The 12,046-nt window shown below is 38.2% G+C and overlaps 2 protein-coding genes across 2 annotated transcripts; both read right to left on the reverse strand.

Annotated features, from left to right (window-relative positions):
• Positions 1-3,117: 3,117 nt before the first annotated feature.
• On the reverse strand, positions 3,118-4,008 carry LOC120366852 (keratin-associated protein 3-3-like). Its single transcript, XM_039476504.2, has one exon. The coding sequence runs from the start codon at positions 3,787-3,789 to the stop codon at positions 3,490-3,492; it is 300 nt and encodes a 99-aa protein (XP_039332438.1). The 5' UTR covers positions 3,790-4,008; the 3' UTR covers positions 3,118-3,489.
• Positions 4,009-7,147: 3,139 nt separating this feature from the next.
• LOC101030606 (keratin-associated protein 3-3) lies at positions 7,148-8,838 on the reverse strand. Its single transcript, XM_003942804.4, has one exon. The coding sequence runs from the start codon at positions 8,770-8,772 to the stop codon at positions 8,473-8,475; it is 300 nt and encodes a 99-aa protein (XP_003942853.1). The 5' UTR covers positions 8,773-8,838; the 3' UTR covers positions 7,148-8,472.
• Between the last annotated feature and the right edge of the window lie 3,208 nt (positions 8,839-12,046).

A 12,046-nucleotide genomic window follows, 5' to 3' on the forward strand; every position in this document is an offset into this window, starting at 1 on the left:
TATTTTAACTATTTTTAAGTGTACAATTCAGTTGTATTAAGCACATTTAAATGTTGTGTGGCCACCACCACCATCCTTCTCCATAACTTTTTTCATCTTTTAAAACTGAAACTCTGTGCCCTTTAAACAACTGTCCATTAACCCCCACCCTCATGTCCTGGCTGTTCTACTTTTCATTGCTGTGATTTTTTTTTTTTTTTTGTACTACTTTTGACTACCTCATGTAAGTGAAAGCATGTAAGTGAATAAAATCTTTTTGTGACTGGCTTACTTCACCTAGCACAAAGTCCTCAAATTTAATTCATATTGTGGCATGTGCCAGAATGTCCTTCTTTTTTAGGGCTGAATAACATTCCATTGTATGGAGGTACCACATTTTGATTATCCATCCGTCTGTCAATGAACACTTGGGCTCTTTTAATATTTTTGCTATTGAGATAATTGCTGCTATGAACACAAGTATACAAATGTCTTTTAGAGACCCTGCTTTCAATTATTTTGGGTATATACCCAGAAGTGGAAGTGCAGGATCATAAAATAATTCTACATTTAATTATTTGAGGAACTGCTATACTGTTCGTCACAGTCACTGCATAATTTTGCCTTTCTACAAGCAATACTTGAGGAAGTCAGACATTCCCTTTTTCTTTGCTGCCTTCTACTTGATTTGCTTGTTTTTCTTAAAATTTTAAAAGATATCCTGCTGATCTTTGTTATTAAGCAGTTTGACTATGGTATGTCTAGGTGGGGTGTGTGTGTGTGTATGTGTATTGCAATTATCCTGCTAATAAATTTTATTTATTTATTTATTTAGACAGAGTCTCACTCTGTCACCCAGGCTGGAGTGCAGTGGTGGGATCTCAGCCCAGTGCAACCTCTGCCTCTTGGGTTCAAGTGATTCTCCTGCTTCAGCCTCTTGAGTAGCTGGGATTACAGGCGTCTAACACCATGCCCAGCTAATTTTTGTATTTTTAGTACAGACAGGTTTGGCTATGTTGGCCAAGTTGGTCTTGAACTTCTGACCTCAAGTGACCTGCCCCTTGGCCTCCCAAAGTGCTGGGATTACAGGCAGGAACCACTACACCTGACTGTTTTTGTTTTTTATATTTATTTATTTATTTATTTATTTATTTATTTATTTATTTATTTTATGGTAGGCATCCTAATGGTTGGGAGGTGGTATCTCGTAGCTTCAATTTGTGCTTTGCTAATGATTAGTGACTCGATGCTGAGTACCTTTGCCTGTGGTTATTGGCTATTTGTATATCTTTTTTGAAGAAATATCTATTCACATTCTCTGTCTATTTTTGAACTGCTTTATTTGTTTTTTTTTTGTTGTTGAGGTAAAATTACTCTTAAACCAAAAGGACTTCCTTAGTGTTTCTTATAGCGTAGATCTTTATGCACTTAAAAAAAAAAGTCAGCTTTATTCATCTAGAATGTTTTTATTTTTCTTTAATTTTGAAGGTTGTTTTTGCAGACTATAGTGTTCACATTTTTTTCCCTTCAGGACTTTATAAATGAGGTTTGATTTTCCTCTGACATCCATTTTATTTGAAGAGAAGTCAGACATTCCCCTTTTCTTTGCTGCCTTCTATTTGATTTGTTTGTTTTTCTTAAATTTTTAAAAGATATCCTACTGATCTTTGTTATTAATCAGTTTGACTATGATATGTCTAGGTGGGGTGTGTGTGTGTGTGTGTGTGTGTGTGTGTGTGTGTGTGTGTGTAATTAGTAGCAATTATCCTGCTAAGAGTTTGTTGAGATTCTTGAATGGGTTAGTAAAATATGTCATCAAATTTGGAAAATGTTTGCCTTTTATTTCTTCCTAAATGTTTATTTCCTACTTTTTTTAACTCCTCTCATTCTGAGACTCCAATTTCATGTTTGTTTCACCACTTGATACTTTCCCACAGGCTTCTTAGGTTCTTTAATTTTTTTTTTTTTTTTTCAATTCTTTTTCTCTACCCTGGCTAGGCAGGAACCTCAATGTCTGTTAATAGTGAATGACTTCTGGTGTCTCCATTCCGCTTCTTATCACCTAGCAGCCACTCTTTGCTATGCCTGATGGAATTTCAGCCAGCGTATGTGCAACTGCGCCTTCTGCAAGTACTCGAGAACTTTTACACTGTCTTCTGCCCATGGCTGCATATTTCTTCTTCTTCTCCAGAATAGCTTTCCAAACTCCTCACTTAGACACAGCTACTCATGTCTCAAACTCGACACGTCTAGGACAAGCAGAACAGAGTATTTCCATCTCCAATTCTCTCCTTCTTCTCTGCTCCTAGGCTCGATTGGTGACACAACTCCACTGTCTAGTCTTTCTTTGACATTTTCTTTTCCTCCATAGCCCTTTGATGACCAGCTGCAGTCAATTCCTCCTTGACTATGTCTTTCCCACTTTACCCCCATGACAACCGTCTTCAGTGTTCTCAATTTTATGATGTCACAGAACTTTACTAATACTGCTGGTAGAACACATCATATTTTTCATTATAACATAGCAGTAGGCATTGGATAAATAATTATTAACCATAGGAAGAAACAAATGGGTGTTGTGTTTGTATTTGCCTCACTCGCCAGATGGCTAGCTTATGTTTGGCACACAATAAAACACAGGACATACAATAGACATTTAATAAATTTTAGTTGAATAAATACATTATTATATTATAATTTCTTTATAAATAGATTTTTGGCACACAATAAAACACAGGACATACAATAGACATTTAATAAATTTTAGTTGAATAAATACTTACATTATTATATTATAATTTCTTTATAAATAGATCGTGTCATCTGCATTCGTTTATATATTTTGTCATAGTTGGTGTTTGGGTAATGTTCAGTATTTCTCAACCTGTCTGAAACCATTTTTTGGGAGGACAAGTCAGGAAAACTCTACTTTCAAATATGCCGATGTGCTAGGCCATCTTATATGCAAGGACGTTTAATTTTCTTAAAACAGCAAGAACCGCAAAATTAAGAAATTTTTGTCCATACTGCCACCATTTTTTGTTTCCCGTGTTTCCAGTTTTTCCTAAAATGCCAATGATCAAAGTTAAGAAAGATATTTAATGAAAGAACAGAAATAAACAGAAGTAATTGTAGACATTTGTGCTATGCCAGAAATGTAACGTTTATTAGGATAATCATGAAGAACTTCCTTAATTTTCAGAAAGATATGACCCACGACTGGAGACAGAATTCCCAAAGCACCCACAGAAAGAGACACTTTAATGTGAAGGAATTGAACAGCTTTAGGAAGCTGTTGGCATCCACCTATTCAAACTGCAGTTGGTTATAGCTAAATGGTCACTGAAAATTTCTTGGTCTCTTTTTTTTTTGCAGGGGGTGATTGTGATTGTACCGTCCTTGTCCCAATTTCTTAAGCAGAGTAAATAGTTGCAGGTACTGAGCTAGGTGAACTCTAAAGCTTCTAGGTTGAATTTTTCAACCTCAGGCACTGAGCAAAGTAGTCATCCATCAGCAGCAGCTTCTTGGGAGGCAGGGCTCACAGCAGGGCTGAGTGAAGGTGGTGAGGTTGAGGGTCTCCAGGTTTGGAGTTGGCTGGCAGGAGTTGAGCAGGAAGCAGGTGGGCACGCAGGGCTGAGGAATGTGGCAGGGTGGGGGACAGTTGTCACAGCAGGTGGGCTCCAGTAACCAAACTGTGTGTGGGCAGGTGCTGGGCAGGCAGACTCCACAGCGGCAGGATTTGTCGAAGGTGCAGATAGTGGTGGCCGGCCCGGTGGGGACACTGCAGCCGTAGGGGACACAGCAATCCATGGCGATGGGCGTCTGCGGTATTTATGGGTTTGGTTGAAAAGAAAGAAGAGGCTTCTGAGGTGTGAATGTCTCTCCTTTCTCTGGGGCTCTTATATACCCTCTCCACTGGGAGTTGGTCCAGTCAAGAGGCTTCTTTCCTGGTCCTTGTTTATGTTAGTGTACTCATTATTCTTTAATTTGTTTGACATTTAGACTCCATAAAGAGTCCCCATTTTCCTAATTAACTTTTATTTGAGTTCATTGCTAAATCTGAGCTGATTACTCTTGCTGTTTGTCACGGAACGCAAGCTTTATGAGGTATCACCAAAGCCTTCTGCTACTATATTTTCAACACCAGCCCTGCTGGGGAATACTGCGTGACAGTGGGTCTGTGATATGTGGGTCTGCTCTCCAGTGCTGCTGGATTTTTAATCTTTCACTTTATCTATTCCAATTTCTCTGATAAAGTATTCTTGTTTTAAAAAGTTGAGCTTAATTTTACTTTCTTTTATCTTTGAGGCATTTGAAGGTCAAAATTACACTAATGTGGAGAAACATGCTATTGAGAAATATGGAAAAACTTCAAAAAACACTTATTCTAGTTTTTTATTATAAAATATTTTGTAACATTTATTATTATATTATTGGAATCATATTGTGCATAGGTTCTGAAACTTGTGTATATGTATATATATATATATAATCTTATATTTTAAAGGATCTTTTAATACTTTCTAGTATTTATTTTTTAATTGCACTTCTAAGTTACTTTAAAATTTTGTATTACTATTCATTGAGGTTATTTTTTAACTTTTCTCTACAGTAATTGTGGCAATAGAGAGAACCTCTGCATATAAATCTTTGTGTATATTTTTGTTTATTTCAGAAACAGAATTAATTATTTGGTAGAATTATAGGGACAAATGTTAATTTTCAGTATTTTTAAGGCCTTTCATATTATTGCCATACTGCTCTTCAGAATGGTTCTATTTACCTATTTTTTTTTCAAGTTACCTATTTCCACCAGGTGTGTTTGATTAAGAATTTGCATGGGGAGAAATGCCAGATATAGGTGTTGGGGAGAAAGGTGGCAAACCACATTGCCATGTATGTCCCTATGCAACAATCTTGCATGTTCTTCACATGTACCCCAAAACCTAAAATGCAACAATATATGTATGAATTCCCATTTCCTATATTTTTGATAGATATTTTATTTTAAAGGTGTTTTCCAATTTCATAGGTGAAAAACAAAATTTTGTGGTTGTCGTGTTTGTATTTCTTTTATACTCGGTTAGATTGAAACATTCTTTCGTATGCATACTGGTCATTTATCTTCTATTGAGAGCTGGCTTGCTTTGTTTCCTTCACTGTTAATTGTGAGCAAGTTGAATATTTAGCTTCCGTCTATATAGACTTAATAAAATAAGAATACAAAACTAAAATTCAATTAAAATTGTTACAAAAGGAAACTCACAACCCTGAGCTAGATTAATCTGTTGACATTTGATTTCATGCTTTCTCTCTCTCTTTGTCTCTTTCTCTCTCTCTCTCTCTTTTTTACAGGTTTTGCATTTTTTTCCAGAAATCAAATGTAGCTGTAGGAGGAAAGACCTGGATTCTAGTACCAGTATGCTATTTAGACTTTAGGCATAGTTCAGTGTTTAAGACGGAGCACAAGGTGGGCTTGTGGCCAATATCTTTTATACACCTCAAATCATTTCCCCTCAGCCTGGTCTCATGTGTCCTGCAAGCCATGGTTCTTCTCATGTTCTTCCCACCTCCTCCTTTAGGCACACCTGTAGACCCAGGCACAGCAGTGTGCATGTTTGTATTGTTATGCCCGAGCGAGTTTAAACAGAAGTGCCACACTCTGAGTTTGTTGAGAGTCCACTTTTCATGGCCAGCATCCGAGAGTCAGCTAGAGCTCAAACCTCTTGGCCCAGAACAAAGGGCGGTCAACATTTTCTATCAGTTCAGGGTCAGTGAACAGCAAGCAGATTATTACAGAAGCAGAAGGAGCAGGTTAGGGGAAGGGGGAGAGGTGCCTAACAAAATTCTATTTAAAGTTGTTTTTTACTCAGGATGTTGGGTAGGCACTTACACAGTTGCAGGTACAGGATGTATGGGCCAGTGGGCCCTGTTTCTCAGAAAATTGGTTACAAAGATGCAAGGTGTCTCAGACCACAAGCTCTAGGAACAGAATGCCTTACATAGCTCAGGATGGGCAAAATGGAATTGGCAGGATTGTTCAAAATGTATTTATTACAGCCAAGCTAGGGTATTTCAGTATGTTTTGGGAATGAGGATGTATAGTCAAGAGGACCATGTGAGGAGTCAGAACAGCTATTGACTGTTCCCAGTGCTGCTGGTTATCTTCCTTGTTACGGTAAGTAATTCACTTTTAGGAGCCTCATCTCTTTTCTCTGCAAAATCAGGTTAATAACATGTATATTCCTCCACTCAGAAGATGTGGAGGAATTTCATTACATGTGAGAAAGTTTCATTACATGTGAGGCTCACATGTAATGAAAAGGGTGAAAGTTCATGAACAATCCTGTAGTGCTATGCAAAAATAAATTATTAACATTATTGAAATAAATTAAAGATCAAATTCAAGGCAAGGGAAAGATAAAAGAAACATAGTCAAAAGGAGAAAAGAAAAAGAGATGAAGGGAAGTAAGACAGCAACCTTATAGGAAAGAGCAAACACATATATTAAAAGTTTATACAAATAAATAAATAATCACATCCATTAGAGAAAGTGGTTGGCATATAAACTAATTTAAAAATTTGAAAAGGTTTCTATGGCTCTGCTTGAAAGAGAGAATTCATTGTATCTACTGGTTCGTGGAGTTTCCCCAGATTTATCTTTGTATGAATACCTGCCGAAGTGTACACCCTTTTACTTAGGACTGATTAGTATTTCACTTATTATTTTAAAAATAATTCAACAGACATTTTCTGAGCAATTACTATGTGCCAGTCACTGTGATAAGTGTTGGATATATAGCAATAAACAAAATAGACATCATCCTTGACCTCATGAAGTTTATAGTCTGGTGGAAGAGTTTTTCATACACATAACATTATTATAAATTGCTGCTGTTATGCATTAAAATAGGAAGGACAAAGACTGGGTTCTAAGGCCAAAAGACAAAAAATAAAAGAAAAAAATTATTTTGAGGGAAACATCACAAAGGAAACATGGCTTGCAGACCCTCAGGATTAGAATTCATGGCAGAAAGCTATCAGCTTCTAACCCAGGATACAACAATGCTTTGAGTTCACCATAAAAGCTTAGAGAAATTGTTACTGTTTACGCAGCACATTATGTTTCTCTAATCATAAATAAGCCAAGGTTACAAATTAGAAACAGTTGTAATGTAACAAGTTTATTATAATAAGCTCATCTCTTTTATTGACAAGACTTTCAGCACTTTATTAGAATGTATTTTCTCTGCAGTGGTCTAAGAGACCTGGAAATTACTCTCCTTTGTTTATAAAGGATGATACTGAGTCATAGAGAGGTGAGATGATTTGCCTTAGATGGTTTGGGAGCCGATGTGTTAAAAACTAAATATAGGACCTATTGGGATTGAGTTACCTTTTATGTGGTTAAAAATGGAAGTTTAAACTATGTGTCAGAAATACTAAGCATTTTATTTTTAAAAATAAAGGATTTTTTTTTGTTAAGCTAATGTAGGAAAAACATGGTGATCTTTGATGAGATGGTAGATTTTTGGAGTGCTAAAAATCTACACACACTCACACACAGACACACCCCAAGAAGTTGTCCAGTTTTAACTACATCTTTCTATAGTCAATAGAGAGATCTGGGATAGTGAAGACATAAGTCAAAGATTAATAATGAAAAGGGACAGTTCAATTTGAAGCGCAACATGATTATATCGGTCTCTTGCTTGAAATCTTCCATTGCTTCAAAGTTTCAGTCCAAACCCCTTTGCTTTGGGGAATCCCTGGTGTCCAGGTTTTAGTATTTCTGTCTTCTCTGCCTCACCCTCTTCAATGCATTGCTCGTTCAGTCATTCCCAACTACCTCCTGTGGTTTAAAAACGCCAACCTCTCAGCTGCCTCCATGATTTATGAAGCTGCTGTTCTGTATGGAACAACTGTTCCCTTCTAATGCTGAGTGATTCTGCAGTGACTGGGAGGTGAGCAGCATGTCAGGCTAGCATACAGGAAGAATAACTAAAACCTAGATTTGGTCACTCAGTTTCAGAGGTGAGGAGTAGTTACGGAAGAAATATACCCAAAACTAACATAAGCAAAGGGCACATCTTGCCAGAGAAATAAAGTTTATTCAAAAACCCGCCGAGAAATTCTTTTGCTTCAATGAAAATACCCAATACAAGAAATAAGAGCCAGGAAGGAAGGTGACCAAGAACATGTATTCTGAGGTCTTAAAGATTCAAACAGTAATTTGCTAATAAAACACCTTCACCTGCCTACATGAACCAAATGGTTATTCAGCTAAATAACCATAAAAATTAATGGAGGGGTAACCATAAAAATTTAATGGAGGGGTTTTTTTTTTCCCTCCATTAAAACCAAAGGTAAGTTCTTCATATCTGGGCCAGATCTGGTCTACTTAAACATCTGGTAAACTACTGAGGCAAGTGAATACGGAAGAGACAGCTTCGAGGTTCTTCATTCTCGGGCACTGAGCAAAGTAGTCATCCATCAGCAGCAGCTTTTTGGGAGGCAGGGCTCACAGCAGGGCTGAGTGAAGGTGGTGAGGTTGAGGGTCTCCAGGTTTGGAGTTGGCTGGCAGGAGTTGAGCAGGAAGCAGGTGGGCACGCAGGGCTGAGGAATGTGGCAGGGTGGGGGACAGTTGTCACAGCAGGTGGGCTCCAGTAACCAAACTGTGTGTGGGCAGGTGCTGGGCAGGCAGACTCCACAGCGGCAGGATTTGTCGAAGGAGCAGATAGTGGTGGCCGGCCCGGTGGGGACACTGCAGCCGTAGGGGACACAGCAATCCATGGCGATGGGCGTCTGGTTGGCTTTCAGCTTCTTAGACAGATGAGGTTTCTGAGGTACAAAGGACTCCTCTCTTGTTAGGGCTCTTATATACCCTCCCCACTGGGCGTTGGTCCAACCGGAAAGCTTCCTGTTTTGTTGATGGCACCCTTTTCCACTAAGATTCTCTAATCGGTTTGGCATTTACATGTAAGTCCATTAAGAGTTCCCACTCTTATTAAGTTAATCATATTTTTGACTCATTGTCTTGTCATTTTTGTCACAAGATCATCACATTTTGTCTGCACAGGTTTCTGGCATGCCAAACCTTACATGACTTTTAAGGTTATCAATCCAAGTGATAATTCAGCTGTAATTTTGGAGGCTAAACTCTTCTTGTTTTTCCCTCTTAATTTAAGATACTATGGATAATATAATGTGATTTCCAATTACTAGTTTCAGAATGAGCAATGCAAATGATTAATGGGACTATTTTCAACTCAATAAAGTCAACAAGAATATGACTGTTTACAGATAAATGTTTCCTATGACTACAGGCATCTCAGAAATGTTTACATTGTTAATATTATAATTCAGGTTCTGCTGAGCAAACAAAGTGACAGAATGATACAGGACGTAACCCCTTTTATTATTTTTAATAAATTCGTAGTGAATTTCTCAAGGTTGTATTATCCTATGGATTGTTTTCTCTAAAAGAGTCTCTATTCTCAAAGCTATGCCTATCTTGTGGTGAAACATAGTATAAATTCACTGGAAGGAAGGATCCACACAGTGGTTATTCTTTATTGAATGTACCATTAAAAAAAAAACTCAGCCTTGATTCATTTTCACATGAATGGTGTACATACTTTAAAATAAGATGAAATAGGAATTAAAAGGAGAAATCCTAAGAGTCACAGAACAACAGTGGATTTTGGCAGGAGATCTGACCCAATGCAATTTAGAACTATGACATTCATAAAAATCACTTTTTCACTAACTTATTCCCTATGCGTGTTTATTTATTTTCACATCTTGGGTCTTGAACTAGATTGAAATTCCTTTGTGGTATGCCTTAAACAACATTCTTTACTTCAGTCAGCCAGAAACTGAACCAGATAATCTGAAATGTGTACTGTTCTATGATTCCAACATCTTCCCATACCTCTCCATGATCAGCACAAATCCATTCAGATAGTATTATCTAATTTAAATTACATACTTGTTGCATGGCAATTTGATTGTTGAATAAACAGAAAGCAAAGATTCTTGGTGGGTGGTTTCTGAGGGGACATTACCAAAAACCAGTATGATCTGTTTAAAAGAGAAGTAAGTTCACTAAAATCAGTGGAAAATATCAAATGTTATTGGTGTAAACCTTCTATGTTATATGTTAAAACAACCAGTTTATCTTTTTTTAACAACAACAAAAAATGTGGTATCTATATGCCATGGAATACTGTGCAGCCATAAAAGGGAAGGAGATCCTGTCCTTTGAATAAACATGGATGAAGCTGAAGGCTATTATCCTTAGCAAACTAATGCAGAAACCAAATATGGCATGTTCTCACTTACAAGTGGCAGCTAAATGATGAGAATATGTGGACACATAGAGGGAACTAACAGACGCTGGAACCTAAGAGGGGTGGAGAGTGGAAGGAGGGAAGGATCAGGAAAAATAACTAATAGGTACTAGACTTTATACCTGGGTGATGAAATAATCTGTACAACAAACCTCCATGACACAAGTTTACCTATGTAACAAACCTGCACATGTACCCCTGAACTTAAAAGTTAAAAACAAAAAAACCCAGAAAATAACCTTCAAATCATATTTATTAGCAGGAATTTATAACAAATGCCAAGGGTGTTGAGCATCATACTGTTACCAGATGGCGCCATGCAGTTCCAGGCTTTTGGTGTCCCAGACAAAGAATTGGAGGAGACACGCAGAGCAAAGTAAAGCAGCAAAAGCGTACTGAGAACAGTATTACACTCTCAGAGCGGGAGAGCGGACTGACCTCTACGAGATGAGATTAGCACCAGCTTGGTGCAGTTTGGGTCTCTGTGTGTGTGTGTGTGTGTGTGTGTGTGTGTGTGTGTGTGTGTGTGTGTGTTTTCTCTTCCCAAGGCTGCCTAATCTGTAGGCTGCCTACTCTCTAGCCAGTGGCCTCCTCTTTGATTGACAGGCTCGTTGTTTAGTTACTTTGGCCCCGGTGTGCTTGCGCGTCATCTCCAGCCCCTAATTTCAGTGCAGGATGATATGCAATTCATATGCATAAGCTTTAATGAGCTGATTTTCATACAGGGTCATCATGCCTATTCCTGAAGAGTTGCCCCTTACTGGTTTGGTCCCTTATCCTGCCGGTCATGAGGGCCTTACTTGCTTCTCTACCTTAGTTTTTGTTTTGGCTGTTTAATGTCTGCCACTTTTTTTTTTTTTTTTTTTTTTTTTTTAGACAGGTTCTCACTCTGTCATCCAGTCTGGAGCGCAATGGCATGATCTCGGCTCACTGCAGCCTCCGCCTCCTGGGTTCAAACGATTCCCCTGCCTCAGACTCCTGAGTAGGTGGGATTACAGGTGTCTGCCACTACGCCCGGCTAATTTTTGTAGAGAGGGCAGTTTCACCTTGTTGGCCAGGCTGGTCTCGAACTCCTGACCTCAAGTGATCCATCTGCCTTGGCCTCCCGAAGTGCCAGGATTAAGACTGAGCCACCGTACCCGGTCTAACTTCTGCTTCTTATCTTGCTTATCTGCTCCTTCACTTTGCTTCTGCTCTCTGCTTTTATTCACTCCGCCCTTTATCAAAGTTTTAATTCCCTTTGCTATTCTCCTGCCTCAATCCTTACCTACACTTTACCACTGAAGAACAGAGAAACAAATTCAAGTGGCCTTCTCAGTATAGTATAAAATTCAAAGTTAATCAATTGGTATTGAAATCATCAGGGAAATGTTTAATGTTTACTTACTCTCGACTTACCAGTCTCTCTCATCTGTAGTAAGTCAGTGGCTTGGCAAGCAGGATATATGAAGCAGACCCTCTCCCGTTCTCTGTGTTCTCTCTGACTTCTCTTTTAAAACTTACCTTGAAATATTATACAGCTTCTGGAGCTCCACGTACAACATAGTGACTCTAGTGAATAACAATATACTACATTTTTGGAAAATGCTAAGAGAATGGATTGAGTGTTCTCATCACAAAAATGATGACTATGTGAGGCCGTGTGTGTGTTAATCATGCAGCACAACACATAAAGTGAAGGTTGGAGTCTCCTAGGTACTGTACCCTCTGTGACC

Source organism: Saimiri boliviensis, chromosome 17, assembly GCF_048565385.1.
Source record: "Saimiri boliviensis isolate mSaiBol1 chromosome 17, mSaiBol1.pri, whole genome shotgun sequence".
NCBI lineage: Eukaryota > Metazoa > Chordata > Mammalia > Primates > Cebidae > Saimiri > Saimiri boliviensis.